At 38.0% G+C, this 17,744-nt stretch overlaps 1 protein-coding gene across 2 annotated transcripts in view; it reads right to left on the bottom strand.

Moving 5' to 3' along the window:
* CORIN (corin, serine peptidase) overlaps window positions 1-17,744 on the bottom strand; it is a 291,946-nt gene that overhangs the window by 10,836 nt on the left and 263,366 nt on the right. For both annotated transcript variants that reach the window (XM_004469755.5, XM_004469756.5), the window contains 3 exons: window positions 10,976-11,092; window positions 8,005-8,054; window positions 7,680-7,854 (listed from right to left, as the gene is read on the bottom strand). In XM_004469755.5, coding sequence (XP_004469812.2) covers window positions 7,680-7,854; window positions 8,005-8,054; window positions 10,976-11,092 — 342 coding nt within the window. The remainder of the gene's footprint in view (window positions 1-7,679; window positions 7,855-8,004; window positions 8,055-10,975; window positions 11,093-17,744) is intronic.

The raw sequence follows: 17,744 nt of genomic DNA, 5'->3' as shown, positions 1-17,744 counted from the left end.
GCTAGTCATTAGTGATAAAATTACAGAAAGTAAGCTATTCTGTTATCCCAGGGTCCACAAAAGCAAAATAAGAAGATAGCAGATACATATTAGGAACTTAGGGAATCAGATTTCAGAATGTTCTGAAAAAATTGCAGATATTGTCATGCATCTAGAGACTCCTAAGGCAAGTACAGCTCAACAAAGATGGGATATTTTAAGTGACAAATCCTGATGCTACCATTACAAATGATTGAAGTAATTGAGAAAATAAAGAATCCACTAAAAAGTAAATGTGGCTACATGAGTAGCTCTGAGCTTTGAAACCGCAAAGTCTATCACCAAAGAGTAACATGAAAGCATAGTCATTGTCAGGTAATCTCAGGTGTACACTAAGCAGGCAGGGGCTTGTTTAAAAAAAAAAAAAAAAGCAAGGATAGTAAAAATGGCTTCCCATTGAAATAATGTGCAAGAAAATAAGAAAAAAGGAAATCGTTGTCTGTGACAGAACATTTAATGGCAGATAACTAAGATACAGCAAAATTCTTTGGAGCTGCCTTTACTTCCAATTTCCCCACTCAAAGAGAATGATCTTCACACAATATCCAGAATATTCATCTTCTTTGTGATGAAAATATACAGACGCTTAATATACTGAAATATTAAATTAATTTACTGAAATATTAAATTGATGTGAGGCCAAAGACATGGGAAGAGCCAGTGAGAGATCACTGACCTTCTGCAGATGAGTTAGCATTTGAACTTCCAGACAAATTATAGCTCTAGGTATTGAAAGAACTACAGATGATTACTAAGAAACACCAAGGAAGGGCTGGTTAACAGTTCACAAGTACTTATTGAGTGGCTGCTATATGCCATGCTCAAAGACCTAAAAACATAAGGGCAGGGAAGGCAGACAGACTTCATGCCCTCAGAGATCTTTCATTCTACTAGGCTATATAGTCGAAAAGTATATAGAAATGAATAAGATAGTCTCAGGCACTTAGAAGTGAAAATATAGGGTAAAATGATAAAGAGGTGACTGGGGTGAGGGTGATCACATTAGCTAGGATGGGTCGGGAAAGCCTTTGAGAAAGTGACATTTAAATTCATGGGAAGGAGAAAGCTTTGTGACTATATAGGATTGCTCCAAGCTGGAGAAACAGCAAATACAAAGTTCCTGGGGCAGGATTGAGCTTGGAGTATTATTTCAGTAGCAGAAAGAAGGTGATATGGTTGGAAGCCACTGAGTGATGGGGAGACTAGAAGGAGGTATAGTCAAAAAAGGCAGGGGCTAGGTCTTAAAGGCCATGATAAGAAACATAGATTTTCTTTTTGTTACAATGGGAAGGCTTTGTAGGGTTTTAAGCAAGGGAATGACTGGTCTGATTTACATTTTAGAAAATTAGATAATAGACAATAAGGGAAGAGTAACCAAAAAGACTAAATAAACTGTTAGCATAGTCCAGACCAAAAATCATGTCTTGGACTAGAATTATAGCAATGAAGATGTTGAGGCATGGTTGTGTTCAAGCTAGATTTTGGATGATGGAGTGAATGGGAAAGGAATTAAGATGACTTCTAGGTTTGGGGTATTAGTAAACTAATGGATAATAATGACTTTTACTCAGATGGGGAACACTTTTGAAGTATATGATTATTTTATCAGTCAGGAGATCAGGAATCAAAAGCTTTGTTTTAGCCATGTAAAGCAGGATGTTTAGTATATAAGCAAATGGGCATGCATCTAAACAGTTAGATATATAAATTTGAAGCTACTGGGATAGTGTTGTGGATGAGGGAAAATCTGGATTGGGCTGGAGATATATAAATTTGATGTTAATGAACAAATAATATTTAAAATAGCGTGACTAGATGAGACAGTGTAGATGTATAAGAAGGCCAAGGATTGGGCCCTGAAGCACTGAAATATTTGATGAATATTTGATGAGAATCTGGAAAAAGAAAAAAAGGTAGGTCAGTAAAGTAAGAAAAAACAAATTGATTTTTTTTTGTTACTTTAGAAGTACTTCAAGAAGAAACAGAGATCAAATACTGGGAAGGGTTCCAGGGAGTTAAAAAAAAAACAAAAAAAACACCTTTGGATCTTGTATTAGAGTTAAAAACCATTGGACTGAATCTACCTTTGGATTTGGCAAAATGGAAGTCATTAGAAACTTTGATAAGCACCATTTCTGTACTGACCTTGATGAGACCCCAACCTGAGTGGGGTGAGGAGGAAATGGCAAGTGGGGAAGTGGAAACCCTTTTTAAGAGTTTTACTGTGAATGGTAGATGAAATGAGGCAATAACTGGAGAGGGAATATAAATTCAAGAGAAGAGGGTTTAAGGTTAGTGATATTAAGATATGTTTGCTGAAGGGAATGATTATTCCACAAAAAATCGAAACAGTAATTTTATGAGTAAAGTATTTGCAGAGTGAGAGGGGATGTGATTGGCCTCAAATAGAAGCAGAGATACATCTTCCACCATAACTTGAAGGGAGGTAGAGAAAGCAGCCATAGAAGCAGGTAATTTCTTGGAAAAGTGGTGAGATTAGGTGCAAGATCTGATAGCATCTATTTTCTCCAAAAAGTATGAAGTAAGGTCAGTGATGGGTTTGGAGATTTGAGGAGTGGGAAAAATAGCAAATAGTTGTCTTTGAGGGTAAAAAGGTGACCTTTGTGCATATATGGTAGTAGTGTCCCACAGTGTTAGACACTCATTGGAGATTCATATCATACATTTGAAATTAGTTCAGTTAGCCGTTGTGTGTCTGATATTCTCCACAATGGTTAGTTGTGCAGGTTCAGGTGCATGGTGCATGGCACGGTTAGGTAGTTAAGACTGGAAGAAATGAGTAAATAACTAGAAAGTTTAAGAAAAAAGCACCGAGAGGAAAGAACCTAGATAGATACATAGTTTAGGCCACTTCAATCTACATCCTAGACCAGACATTCTCCACTGGAGAGGGAAGGAATGACAGATAATACCTCTGTAGGGAGAGGGCAGTGGGAAGCATTGGGTCAGGTTAGAGTCACTTGGAGCTTTTAAAAACATGCTTGACCACTCCCCAATGATTCTCATAAACAGCGTTTAAGGGGAGGTATGGATCCCAAAAAGGAGAATTTCTGTTTTAGTGGACATTGTTACTAAAGGGAATGGATCGAATCCCTCAAGTAGTTGAAATTGAACAATAAATTGTACATGACTGTCATAGTTGGTAATCAACTAGAAGAAAAAGAGGTTATTGTAAAAAAGTCAAACCAAATCTCTCACTTCCATTTCTAAGAGTATTAAAAGAAGCGGACGTACCTCAACTGATAGAGCATCCACCTACCACATGGGAGGTCCAGGGTTCAAATCCAGAGCCTCCTGACCCAGGTGGTGAGCTGTCCCACATGCAGTGCTGAGTGTGCAAGGAGTGCCGTGCCACGCAGGGGTGCCCCTGTGTGTGGGTGCCCCATGCACAAGAAGTGCACCCTGCAAAGAGCTGCTCCGTGCAAAAAAAACTCAACCTGTCCAGCAGTGGCACTGCACACATAGAAAGCTGACGCAGCAAGATGATGCAACAAAAAAGAGATGCAGTTTCCCAGTACTGCCGAGGGTGCAAATGGACACAGAAGAACACACAGAGAATAGACAGAGAGCAGACAATGGGGGCAGGGGAGAGATTTAAAAAGTAAAAAAAAAAAAAAAGACTCAGATCAGGGGCAGAAGGGCAGGCACAATGACTTCATTCTATGGACAATGAAAGAGGGAGCTGTCCAGAGATGGGTAGAACGATTAAGTAAAATTAAGGGTCCACAGATACTCATTGTCAGGTGTGGCACCTATCTGTATTCTTTGGGGAACTGTTCTCCCTAGTTCTAGAGATCACTGATATATCATTAGAAAATGTGGTATTTACACGGACTCAGTTGGAGCATGATAGAAAGATCTAAGGATGAAGAAGTCAAATTTACTAGTGAGGAAACTGAAGTGATGAGCACAGGAAACTAAGTAGGCTAGGGAAGGAAAGGAGATGAGAAGCTGACTGATGGGCTGAGATAATAGGGTGAAGTACAGACAAGCAAGCAAAAGTCTTGGTGGAGTCGAAGAGCTGGTGTGGTAGAAATCAAGACGTGGATTACTTGCTAGGGTTAAATGTTCTACTCACATGGTGGGATGGTAGTTTTTCATGCAGGTTTCTTAGAGAAGAATTAGATGCTTTTGACAATTACTAGTTATGTGACAGGCTAGGAAGTTCTTCTTTAAGTCTTTCAGGCATGGAAGAAGGCAGAAAAATTGATTGTTAAATTATCCCTGAAAGTTTAGGTCTTTCTTGCTTAGAACTTCTGAAGTTGAATTGCTTTTAGGGCATGTGGGACATGATCTAGTCAACTTAGTAGCTCATGTTCTGTTTTTAATTTTCATTTAAGATTTTTAAATACTTCTCTATGGAAAAGCAAAACAAACATGTCTTTTTCCACCAATACAATTAAAAGAGACAAGCTTCAGAAGACCTACAACTGGGTCATGCTGGTCTTTGCCAAAGTGCAGGATCAGGATATGAAGTAAATCCCATTAATTGCAGCAATTGAGGACTCCAGCAAGGAATAAGGCTTACAATTAGTAGTTACTCAAAACTTGCAGGGCCACTGGGGAGATTAGAAAATAGAATTGGGGTTATTAAGACATATTCAAGCAGAGGCTTGTTTGAACCTGGGCAATTTCTAACTTCTTATGGATGGGCCAACTCCTCTTTATAGGTCCACATAGTGTTCCATGAAATTTCACCAAGAGCTTTGATATCATATTCTTTTTCATAATCATGGACACATATTTATTCTCTAGTGCAAGGTTTCTCCTTAGATCTGTCAGTGAAAGCAAAATCTTGAACATCATATATGGAAATGACAAAGCAGCATATGAAACTGGATTAACTAGTACATAAAGACTATTGTTCCATTAAAGAACTATTGGATTCACTTAGGTAGTCATATTTTGATGTAGTCATGCTAGTAAAGTCTTTTGCTTCTCAAAGGCTTATAAGAAAGACATGGAGAGAAGCAGGTATGGCTCAACAGACAGAGCTTCTGCCTACCACATAGGAGGCCCAGGGTTCGATACCCAGGGCCTCCTGGCCCATGTGGCGAGCTGGCCCATGTGGAGTGCTGCATGCACAAGGATTGTTGCTATGCACAAGGATTTTCACCATGCACAGAGTTCCCCCTGTGCAAGGAGTGGCCTCTGTGCAAGGAGTGCAGCCCCATGCAGGAGGGCAGACCACCCAGGAGTGGAGCCACCCACATGGAGAGCTGACACAGCAAGATGATGCAACAAAAGAGAGACACAGAAGAAACAATAGAAGAAACAGAGAACTAGCAAGCTGAGGTAGAGCAAGAGAATGATCACCTCTCTCCCACTCTGGTCCCAGGATGGGTTCCCAGAGTCACCTATTGAGAATACAAGCAGACACAGAAGAACACGGCAAATGGACATAGAGAGCAGACAATGGAGGGAGGGGGGGAGAAATAAATAAAAAATACACTTTTTTTTTTTAAAGAAAGACATAGAAAATACATCTGGAAATGCCTGGCCCCATCCGAAGGAATAACATTGCAGTGTATTTCTTTACATACTAAGAAGATTCTTCCAATAACTCTGAGTTGCACACTAGAAATTCTCAGAGAAGGTATTGGTTTGATTTTTTATATTTATTTTCCCCACAAGAGCAATAAAATAACTGGATATACGTAAGTCCATTTTATGATGACTTATCACATTGTATTCTAATTATTTGTTTAAATGCTTATCTCATCACCGGATTAGTTAGCTCCTTGAAGAAGGAGATGTGTATCCATCTCTCTCTCTCCATATGGAGCTTAGAGCCTATCATATAGGACGTGCTGGGACTTTATTCTATAGAAACAAGAGTAACAGTAAGAGAGTATCTTTGTACAAGGAGATTTATTACAGCATTGTTAAAATAGCAGCAAACTGGAACTAACCTGTATGTCCATCAACTGGGGATCAATTGAGTAAGTAAAGATAAATCTATGCTATGGAATATCATTTAGCTTTGAAAATGAGTAAGTTAGACCTGTATCAATTGGCCTGGAAGGATGACCATGATATATTGCAAAATGAGGAAAACAATTTACAAAGGAAAGTAGATAGTGTGATTCTAAATTGTAAGCATAAATAATGACACCCCATGACAAACATGTGTGTTAATAGCTGTGGAGGAATATCCACCAGGCTGTAACTGGATTACCTTGAAGGTGATGAGGAAGTAAAGGAGAGACAGTGGGAGAGGAGATAAATACAGTGCTAGAAAAATACAAAAACCCTCATGCTCTAATGTTAAGGGAAATGCACAATGAATGTTTTTAGCAATAATCTTTCTAAAACAAGAATTTACCTTTATTGGGGACTTACTGATGCTAGGTATTGTTCTTAAGACTTTCCTTAGACTATCTCACTTAATGCCCACACCAACACTTTGAGGTAGGAACTGTTATTTCCCTAATTCCACAGATGAGGGAATTGAGGCCCAAAGAAGTTAATAAATTGACTCACCGTCACACAATCAGTAAGTGGTAAAGCTGAGAAAAAATAACAATAGGTAAACAGGAAAAAAAAATTGCATTTTTCCTAGTAATTAACCCAGACAAATGAAAACAATCTATTTAGATGATAAACCTGTGAGATATTTTTGTTGTACATTTTTACAATTATATAATAGTACTTTCATATAAAGTAAATTTATTAAGAATAAATAGAATAAAATGGATGATACAGTGGTTTTAAAAACACATCCTCAACTCTTTTGACTCTCCTCCCGTTGAGTGGGGAGGTGTCTGTTCCTTTCCTTTAAATCTGGGTGGGACTTGTGTCTGCTCTGACCAAACCATAGAAGAAGCAATGTTAAGTTTCCTTGGAAGATACATCAAAAAAGTGACACCACTTTTTCCTGGTTCTCTTAATGGCAAGCTCTCTCTGAGGGGGCGAATGTTAGCATGCTGTGGGACCAGTATGGCAAGGAACTGAGGCCCCAGCCAAAAGGCAGCAGCGACTGCCAGATATCAGATGATTACAGCCCCTGGCTTTGAAACTTATTTTCCAGCTGAGGTTCCAGACACTGTGTAGTGGAAATGAACTGTGCCTGCTGTGTTGTGTCCAGATATTTGACCCTCAGAATCTGTGAGCATAATAAATGTTTTTCTATGCTCCTGAGTTACACAGCAATAGAGAGCTGGAACAGATGGAGACCTTCTGCAGTGACTTTCGTCAATTTGTGGAAGTTTTCCTCTTTGCCTCATACTTATGCTCCTCTTAGGCATACTGTTCCTTTTTCTCTGCTTCTCAACTACTCACTAGTTCCTCCAGCATCCTAACCTCATATAGTATCTGAGTAAGTTATGTCTGCTTAAATTCTTAAGTGTTTGATATATTTAAGAGCACCAGAAAAGAGGCTTAACTGGCTGGAGAGTTAACCTTCTGTTCTTCCTCTTCCTCCCTCCCTAGGATGTAAATCATTAGCAATATACATCCATTGTCAATAAATGAGCAGCATATATATTATGACAACACCATGGGTGGAACAATCTGGGCAGATAAAAGCCTGGAAACTAGATCAACTATGGCTTCTCCACCACTGAGAATTCCCAAGTGACCAAATGATCACATTCAGGCAATGCAAAACCACAGCTTACCCCTCAAAGCAGTGGGCGACAGTCAGAACCCACTTTTTGGCAATGAGAACACAGCCACAAATATGTCCACCGGGCTCGGTCTGCAGGGAACACTGCCACGGCCACCTCCCAGGGCGGCTTGTCCGACCACCAAGGATCCTCTTGCTCATTCGGACAGCGGGGCGGCGCCCACAGTCTACCAGGAAGCAGAAAAAACATTAATGATTCACCGGCAAGCCCAGCTAGATGCTTGGCTTTTTGCTGGCACAAACAATTGATCATTTTCCCCAGAGCCAATCCATTAAGGAAAGTTTATATTCCATTGAAATACAACTAATCCTCTCACCTTGTTTAGTACACAGAAGAGAAATCTTACTTCTGCTCTGACAGGACTGCCTAGATTTGGAAACATAAAATGGCAGAATATTAAGTTATATATTGTACTATTCACTTCAAACATTTCATGAATGAAGGCAGCAGAGAGATGACTGACTGTTACTAGAGGTCATATTCTCTGAGCAAAGATATATCTTAGTGCAGGAATTCTCAAAGCTAGGGTATGATCTGATGTCTTGAAGGGGGATATACAGAGTGTTTTGGTTGTTTTTTTTTTTTCCCCTAGTTTATTTAATACCATAATACAGTTTCACATCTGTAAGGAAAGAAACTATTGCAAGCCATTTTTCAGCATCATCTTGGCTAGTGGTACATCCAGAAAGGTGACTCAAACCATTATTCTGAACGTGGGAAAAGGGGTGGGAGGTGAGGATTGGGCTGGTTCTCAGAATCTATGGTAAGGAGGGAGGATGTCAGATATTTATGCTTCTGGGTCAAAGAATGCAGAGAAGTAGTCTGAGAGGAGTAAAATATTACTTAGAAATTTAAAGAACAGGTAATGGACCTGAAAATTTAGGCTGGAAAAGAATCTTGCCATAGCTGCCAGGTTAAATTTTGAAAGTATGAGAAGCTGACAGGACGAAGAGGGGATTAAATGTATTCCATGTAACTCTGGGTGGCAGGAGCAGAATCAGTAGATAGAAATGACAGGAACTGTGTGTTCAGGAAAGGAAGAACATTCTAATAATTAGAGTTGACCTTTGAAGGCAAGGTAATGGACCATGGTTAAGCATCTATCATACTGGCTGTACAAGAGAAATAAGTTTGGGGTAGGTTAATTTTAATCTCTAAATTCTCTTCCAACCAAGAAACATCTGTTCATGATTTAAAGAGAAAGAGCAATTTTGTACTTTCAAATATTGTAATGTGCTTTTTCTGATCTAATCTAATCCTAGATCTCTCAGAAAAAAATGTCATCACTAAATAGCTCATTTCCACATTACCTTTTGAAGTTTTATTGTGCTTTCATTACTTGCTAAATTTTCATGGATACATACATAATTATTTGTATACAATAAATTATACCATATAGAAAGAGCACATTTGTTTTTGACCTTTCCACATCTAACGTTTTATCTACTCCTTACTCTTCATCCCATTATCATTTATTTTCTTGTGGCACTTCTTTATACCTGGAGCTTTTATTGTTTACTAGTTTAAAGTCTGTCTCTCCACTCAAAAAATAGATGTTCCCTGAGAGCAGCATTCACTTCTACACCCCCTTATAGCCTAGCAATGAACCAGCACAGAGGCTATATCAAGAATTAGTTGTTATTTGTCAAAGTTCAGATCATAGCTTTTAGGAATAGGAAAAGACATCAAAGATTATCTATCCCAACCTCCTTCTTTTTTTTCTTTTTTTTATATGAAACTGTGGTCTAAAATGATACTTAAGATCCCCATCTATGGAAGCAGACTTGGGTCAGTGGTTAGGGTGTCCGTCTACCACATGGGAGGTCCGCGGTTCAAACCCCAGGCATACTTGACCCATGTGGGGCTGGCCCATGCGCAGTGCTGATGAGCGCAAGGAGTGCCGTGCCACACAGGGGTGTCCCCTGCGTAGGGGAGCCCCACACACAAGGAGTGCGCCCCATAAGGAGAGCTGCCCAGCATGAAAGAAAGCGCAGCCTGTCCAGGAATGGTGCCGCTCACATGGAGAGCTGACACAACAAGATGACGCAACAAAAAGAAACAGAGATTCCCGTGCCACTGACAACAACAGAAGTGGACAAAGAAGACGCAGCAAATAGACACAGAGAACAGACAGCGGGGGTTGGGGGGAGGGGAAATAAATAAATAAATCTTTAAAAAAAAAAATCACCCATTTAGTCAGAACTAAAACTAGAAGCAGGTCTACCAACCCCTGATTTAGATTATCTATCTATCTATCTATCTATCTATCTATCTATCTATCTATCTATCTCTCTAGCTCTCTATCTGATACATCTGGCTGTCTACCTGCCTGCCTGTCTGTCTTTTTGTCTTTATTTGACCAGAAATGGCTTTTCTTGTATTCCTATTTTAGGGAAACAAATCAATCTGTTGAAAGACTCAGGCCATTGTTTTTGAGGAAGTTGTTCAGTTGACAAATATTCAGAAATTTGGCTGAAGAGACAATAAGAGTGTGATCTAGTGGGAAATATTTAAGACATTCCAAAGAGAAATGACCCACATTAACTTTTCTCCTTTGGAATGCCTGAGAAGAGTTTCTCTAGCATTTATTAAATGCTCTGGAGCCAGATCAACTTGTTTTGAATTCAGAGATTGCCACTGACCATCTATGGGCTGTAAGCTTTAAGCAAGTTATTTAAAAATTCTAAATCTTAGTTTCCATTGTCTGTAAAAATAGGAGAATAGTCCCCAGTTCATGGGTCTGTTGTGAGGATAGAATGAGTTAATATATACAAAACTACCTGGCTATGTGCCTGCAATGTAATAAGCACTTAATTAGTGTTAACTCCCTCAGCTTATTTTCCTCCTGCAGCCCATCTCCCAATTCTTGCCTCAGGCAAGGGAGGCAACCCTGTTGAAGATGCTATGATTTTTAGTGTACTTTCAAGGATACTTAATTATTTCATTTTGTGTCTTCTATTCTTCTCTCAGACCCAAGTATTATCAATTATCACAACTCCAAGTCCCTCTGTTAACTAGCTCCTTGTAGCACATGCAGGAAATGCAGCCATGAGAATGCATTTTCAAATAGGATTTCTGTAAGTATCATTAAAAAACACAAATAGCTAAGATTAAAAAAATCTATGTCTGGAAAGAAGAAATAAAATCTACAATGCTGAAATGTAAAGACCAATAGCTCTTTACTGATGTGGCAAATTTGGATTAATTTAGAAATGGAAGAAAGGTCCTGCTGATAAACTCTTGCTTCACAACATGACTCTGCACAGCTCTTGTGGAAGGTTTCTTACCCTTTTACTAGCAGTTCATGCAAAGTGGTCCCATTGAGGCTCTCCCAGTTGGAGTGTAACCTCAACCATGGCTGGTCTTGCTCCTGCTCCAGTATCGATTCAGTCACAGAAGGCTCTCTGATATAAGGGCAAAAATCAAATAAATAGTCAAAGTACAATGCTCTTTGATCAGGTATTGTCATTATTTAGCACTCATTCTCTTTCAAAAAGAAGTACTAAATTATAAGTCAATATTACAAGACAGAAGTTTGTGTTAGGAAACATTTGGTGAGGTATATGATCAGTACAAGAGGAAGATACTAAATGTATACAGAGGCGATAAAGATTTGGGTTTTTACAGCTGTAATTTTAGTCATTCACTCTATTGACATTTATTTGAACTTTGCAAAGTGTCAGAAAATGTACATGATCTAAGTCCCAACATTTAAAGAACAAGAATGACTTGAGGCAGGAATCAAAAGTAAAATAAAATTTATCTAGCTGAGTTTTTTTCTCCCCCTTTCTTGTTCATTGCAATCATGTAATATACATCCATACCTTAATATAAAATAAATAACAAAAAAGATAATCAATGGTGTATTAGTCAGCCAAAGTAGTGCTGATGCAAAATACCAGAAATCTGTTGGGCTTTTATACAAGGGTATTTATTTGGGGTAGAATCTTATAGTTACCAGGCCATAAAGCATAAGTTACTTCCCTCACCAAAGTTTATTACCACATGTTGGAGCAAGATGGCTGCCGACGTCTGCGAGGGTTTAGGTTTCCTCTTCCTCTTAAAGATCCATGATCCCAGCTTCTTCCAATATCAGCTGTAGGCAGAGATAAGTCTCGTCTCTTTCCTGGGGCTTGTTCCTCTCCAGGCTCAGCTGCTCTTTTCTCTCTACAAGGTCAGCTATCGACTGTCAGGCCTCTGCTGTGTCTGTGGAGCCATCTTTATTCCTCTGTGTTCTTCTCCTGCAAGGTTACCTGCTGGGGCTCCAGCTCAAAAAAAACTTCAACTAACTCCCCTGCCATGTAGTTTTCTCTGTGAGTCCCTGCCCACGAAGGAGGCGGGGACTCATTGTCCTACTGATGTGGCTCAATAAAGCCCTAATCATAATTTAATCAAGTAAAAGAGAAACCTCTGAATTTAACACAATCAAATACAGCCAGAGGAACGTACCAGTTTATAAATATAATCCAATATCTATTTTCGGAATAAATAAATAATACAAATGGTCATTTGTTTATTTAGACAGTATAAAATATTGGAAATGGAATTTTTTCAACATATTACAAATTCTTTATGTGCTAAAAATTAAGAAGGACTTTGGAAAATAGACACGGAGATAGATAACATTATTTCTGCTCTTTATTTATATTCTCACTCATACTTCCTGTGTATGTCTCATTCATTATTTAAATAAATATGGGTACCATGTTTCCGAGATTTAAACCTTAGTTTTCAAACTATGTAAGTTTTTATGTAAAACATTCTATTCTTCATGGAATCATTGGCTCTTCTTTTTAACAACTGATTTTTGAAGAAAATCTTTTAGGTTTTTTAAATTAAATTAAAAATAATCACCTGATGATAGCAAGGATAAAAGAGTCAGAGGGATTATCTATACAAGAGGAAGGATGACCTCTTCTGAAACTGGAAGAGGGTAGGAGAAAAGGAAGCAGGCACTTTGTTGGAGTGGGAGCAGGGAGGAGAACTGTACACCAAGAGACTTCAAATCAGATAGCCTCTACTTTTCTTTTCAAGAGTTCCCTGGATGAAAGTTGGGGGGTGGCATGGTGCATGGCACCAAGGAAAGTGACAAGAATTTTGGGTTGTTCCCTGATGGAAGTATTTGGAGAGACATCCAAAGAAAGCTTAGAAGACTGGCAAGAATTACTGAGGTTCCAAATGAAACTGGGAATTCATAAATGAGTGGCTCCAAGTCTGGATGCTCAGTGACTTTCTTTTTTGATAATAGGATGACCTTTTTTGAAACAACAAAAAAAGGAGGGGTGGGAAGAAAGGAAGAAAAAGATCCTGGGGCATTTAAAGAAATATCATTTCACCTTATTATTAATTATTTTAAAACTATTAGAATAATATAGTATAAAAGGAGCAATATCCTCTCCAAGTCCTATATTTTTTTAAAGATAAGGGAAAAGACAGACTGTGGGAAGATGGTGACAGACTAAGAGGCAGATCTCAATGCTCTCATAAAAACAATGGAGAAAGAGCCAAAAGCTGTTCAAGAGACCTGCATCGGGGCTCATCAGACCAGGACACTGTTACACAACTTCCAGGAGGGTGAGGGACAGAAAGACAAAGAAGTCAGAAGGACAAACGTGAGTTACCAAGCCCCATTGACTGCCAGGAAGGGCTATCCTCCCCCACTCTCAAGATATTAACCTGGGATAAAACCCCTGGCTTACTGAAGCCTACCAAGAGGGGAACACACATCTTCCTCCCTGTCAGCTGTTTCAAGGAAAAAGGGAGAGGGTGTCAGGGGCTTTTCTTCAGTGAATTTGGGCAGCAGAGCCTGCTTTGAATCTCTGCTTTGGAGATTCAACACAGAAACACAGAAAGCCCAAACTGAACTATGTGGAAAGGTGTGCTGACTGGCACCATCTGCTGACCCGTCTGGGAACTGCATGGACAGAAACTGTTCTGGTACTGGGAGAAAATCTATGCCCCATTATGAGTCTCTGGCCCGATTCTGATAACTTAGGCCAGGAAATTTTAAAGACTTAGAAAATTTTGAACCAAATAGCAAAGAAGTCTTGTGGAGGGTGGGAAGGGGAAACAATAGGCAAGAGAGAAAAATTGGCCATCAGAGTAAATTCACCTACTCAGATGCCTAGACATCAGCAAAAAATTACACTTCATACTAGGAAAGAGGAATATGTTGCCCAGCCAAAGGAACTAACCAAATATCCTGAAGAGATGAAGGGTTTAAGACAATCAGTGATAATCACACACTCTCCTAAATCACTTCAAAGAATTTAAAGAAAATATGGCTAAAGAAATACAGGATATTAAGAAGACACTGGGTAAGTATAAAGAACAATTTGAAAGCCTACAAAGAAAAGTAATAGACTTTATAGGAATGAAAGACATGATGGATGAGACTAAAAACACATTAGAGGTACATAAGAGCAGATTTGAATTGCTTGAATACAAAATTAGTGATTCTGAAGACAGAATATCTGTACTAGAAAAGACAGAAGAACAGAAAGAGAATAGAATGGAAAAAATGGAACAGAATTTCAGGGAATTAAATGACAATGCAAAATGCATGAACATTCACATTATTGGTGTCCCAGAAGAAGAAGAGAATGGAAAAGGGGCAGAAAGAATATTTCAGGAAATAACGAGCAAAATCTTCCCAGCCCTTATGAAAGACATAAATATCAATATCCAAGGAGGACAATGGACTCAAACAGAAAAAATCCAAATCTACCCTGAGACACCTACTATTCAAAATGACAAATATCAAAGATAAAGAGAAAAGCAAAGCATCACATACAAGGGAAAATCAGTAAGATTAAGTGCTGACCTCTCAACAGAAACCATTATAGGCAAGAAGAAAGTGGTATGATGTATTTAAGGTATTGAAAGAGAAAAACTGCCAGACAAGAATTCTATATCTGGCAAAACTGTCCTTTAAAAATGACAGTGAGTTCAAAGTCTTCACAGACAAACTCAAACTGATACAATATGTTACCAAAAGACCAGAATTATAAGAGATACTAAAGGGAATGCTGCAACCTGAAAGGAAAAAACAAATGCAAGAGATTTAGAGAAGAGTTTAGAAATGAAGATCATTAGGTAGGATAAACTAAAAGGAAAGAAGACAGAGAGTCAAAGGACAAAATGGATGAAATAAGTAATGCCTGTACAGTAATAACATTAAATGTTAATGGATTGAACTACACAACCAAAAGACATAGAATGATTGAATGGATAAAAAAATATGAGCCGTCTATATGTTGTCTACAAGAAACCCACCTCAGACATAAGGGCACACCTAGGTTAAATCTGAAAGGTTAGAAAAAGGTATTCCATGCAAATAGTAACCAAAAAAGATCTGGTGTAGTGCTACTAATATCAGACAAAATAGATTTCTAATGCAAAACTGTTATAAGGGATGGAGAAGGTCATTACGTATTAATAAAAAGGGAACCTCACCAAGAAGAAATAATTATACTTATATATTTATCCATCTAACCTGAGTGCTCCAAGGTACAGTAGGCACACACTGGTAAAACTGAAGGGAGAAATAGAAATCTCTACAATAATAGTTGGGAACTTCAATACACCACTCTCATATTGGATAGAACATCAGGACGGAGGATAAATAAAGAAACAGAGAACGTGAATAATATGAAAATGGAACTAGACCTAACAGACATCTATAAAGCTTTGCAGCACAAAACAGGAGGTATACTTTCTTTTCAAGAGCTCATGGCTCCTTCTCCAAGATAGACCATATGTTGGGTCACAAGACAAGTCTCAACAAATTTTAAAAGATTGAAATTACACAAAACACTTTCTCTGATCATAATAGAATGAAGCTGAAAATCGATAATGAGTGGAAAAAGGGAAAACCCATAAGAATGGAGATTTAAAAACACACTCAAATAATCAGTGGGTTAAAGAAGACATTGCAAGAAAATTCAGCAAATATCTTGAGATGAATGAAAGTGAGAACACATATCAAAACCTATGGGACACTGCAAAGGCAGTGCTGAGAGGGAAATTTAGAGCCTTCAATGCTTAAATTAAAAAGAAGGAAGAGCTAAAATTGAAGATCTAACTGCAAACCTGGAGGAGCTAGAAAAAGAACAGTAAACTAATCCCAAACCAAACTGAAGGAAAAAAATAGCAAAGAATAGAGCAGAAATAAATGAAATTGAGAACACAAAAACAATAGAATAAACAAAACCAAAATTTGATTCTTTGAGAAAATCAACAAAATCAACAAACCCTTAGCTAGACTGACAAAAAAAGAGAAGACACAAATAAATAAAATCAGAAATGGGAGGGGAGAAATTACACTAACCGTGCAGAAATAAGAGAGATCATAAGAGGATACTATGAACAACTGTATGCCAAGAAACTAAACAATGTAGAGGAGATAGATAAATTTCTAGAAATGAACAAACCACCTACACTGACCCTAGAAGAAACAGAAGACTTCAACAAACCAATCACAAGTGAAGAGACTGAAGCAGTCACCAAAAAACATCCAAAGATGAAAAGCCCGGGACCAGATGGCTTCATAGGTGAATTCTTCCAATGATTCAAAGACAATCTAATACCAATCTTGCTCAAGTTCTTCCAAAAAATTGACAGGAAAGAACACTACCAAATTCATTCAATGAAGCCAACATCACCCTAATACCAAAACCAGATAAAGACACTACGAAAAAAGAAAATTACAGACAATATCTCTAATGAATATAGATGCAAAAACCCTCAACAAAATACTCACAAACAGAATCCAAAAACACATTAAAAGAATTATACAACACAATCAAGTGAGTTTTATCCCAAGTACACAATGGTGGTTCAACACAAGAAAATCAATTAGTGTAATAAAACATATCGATAAATTGAAGAAGAAAAATCATGTACTCCTCTCAATTGATACAGAAAAGGCATTTGACAAAATACAGCATCCTTTCTTGATAAAAAAACACTCCAAAAGGTAGTAATAAAAGGAAGCTCTCTCAATATGGTAAAGTGCATATATGAAAAACTTACAGCTAGCACTGTACTCAATGGTGAAAGATTGAAAGTTTTCCTGTGGAGATCAGGAACAAGACAAGAATGCCCACTGTCACCATTGTTATTCAATATTGGTTTAGAAGTTCTAACTAGAGCAATTAGGCTAGATAAAGAAATAAAAGGCACCCAAATAGGAAAGGTAGAAGTAAAACTTTGATGATTTGCTGATGTTATGATCCTATATCTAGAATCTCCTGAAAAAATCCACAACAAACTAAAACAACTAAATATTTGGGAATCAACTTCACCAAGGACATAAAGGACCTGTATTCAGAAAACTAAAAAACATTCCTAAAAGAAACCAAAAACATAAGTAAATGGATGGACATTCTGTGTTCACTGATTGGAACACTAAATATCATTAGGACGTCAATGTGATTTACTGATTCAACACAATCCCAATAAAAATCCCAACAGCCTCTTTTGCAGAAGTGGAAAAACCAATTATCAAATTTATTTGGAAGGACAAGAGGCCCTAAATAGCCAAAAATGTCTTTAAAAAGAAGAATGAAGTTGGAGGATTCTCACTTCTGGACTTTAAAGCATATTACTTTGCAGCAGTAGTAAAAACAGCATGGTGCTGGCATAAAGACAGACACATTGACCAATGGAACTGAATTGAGAACTCAGAATTCAGATATAGAACCTCACATCTACAGTAAAATGAATTTTGACAAGCCTGTCAAGCCCTCCCAGCTTGGCCCGAATAGCCTTTTCAACAAATGGTGCTGGGAGAACTGTATATACATATCCAAAAGAAAGAAAGAAGACCTCTATCTCACACCTTATACAAAAGTTAACTCAAAATGGATCAAGGACCTAAATATAAAAGTGAAAACCATAAAACTCCTAGAAGAAAATGTAGGAAAACATGTTCAAGATCATGTGGTAGGCAGTCGTTTCTTAAACCTTGCACTTGAAGCACAAACAGCAAAAGGAAAAATAGATAAATGGGACCTCCTCAAAACTAAATACTTTCGTACCTCAAAGGACTTTCTC

The sequence above is a fragment of the Dasypus novemcinctus genome, chromosome 1 (genome assembly GCF_030445035.2).
Source record: "Dasypus novemcinctus isolate mDasNov1 chromosome 1, mDasNov1.1.hap2, whole genome shotgun sequence".
Taxonomy (NCBI): domain Eukaryota; kingdom Metazoa; phylum Chordata; class Mammalia; order Cingulata; family Dasypodidae; genus Dasypus; species Dasypus novemcinctus.
The sequence above is the reverse complement of the archived record's forward strand: the minus strand, read 5'-3'. Positions and strand labels throughout refer to the sequence as shown.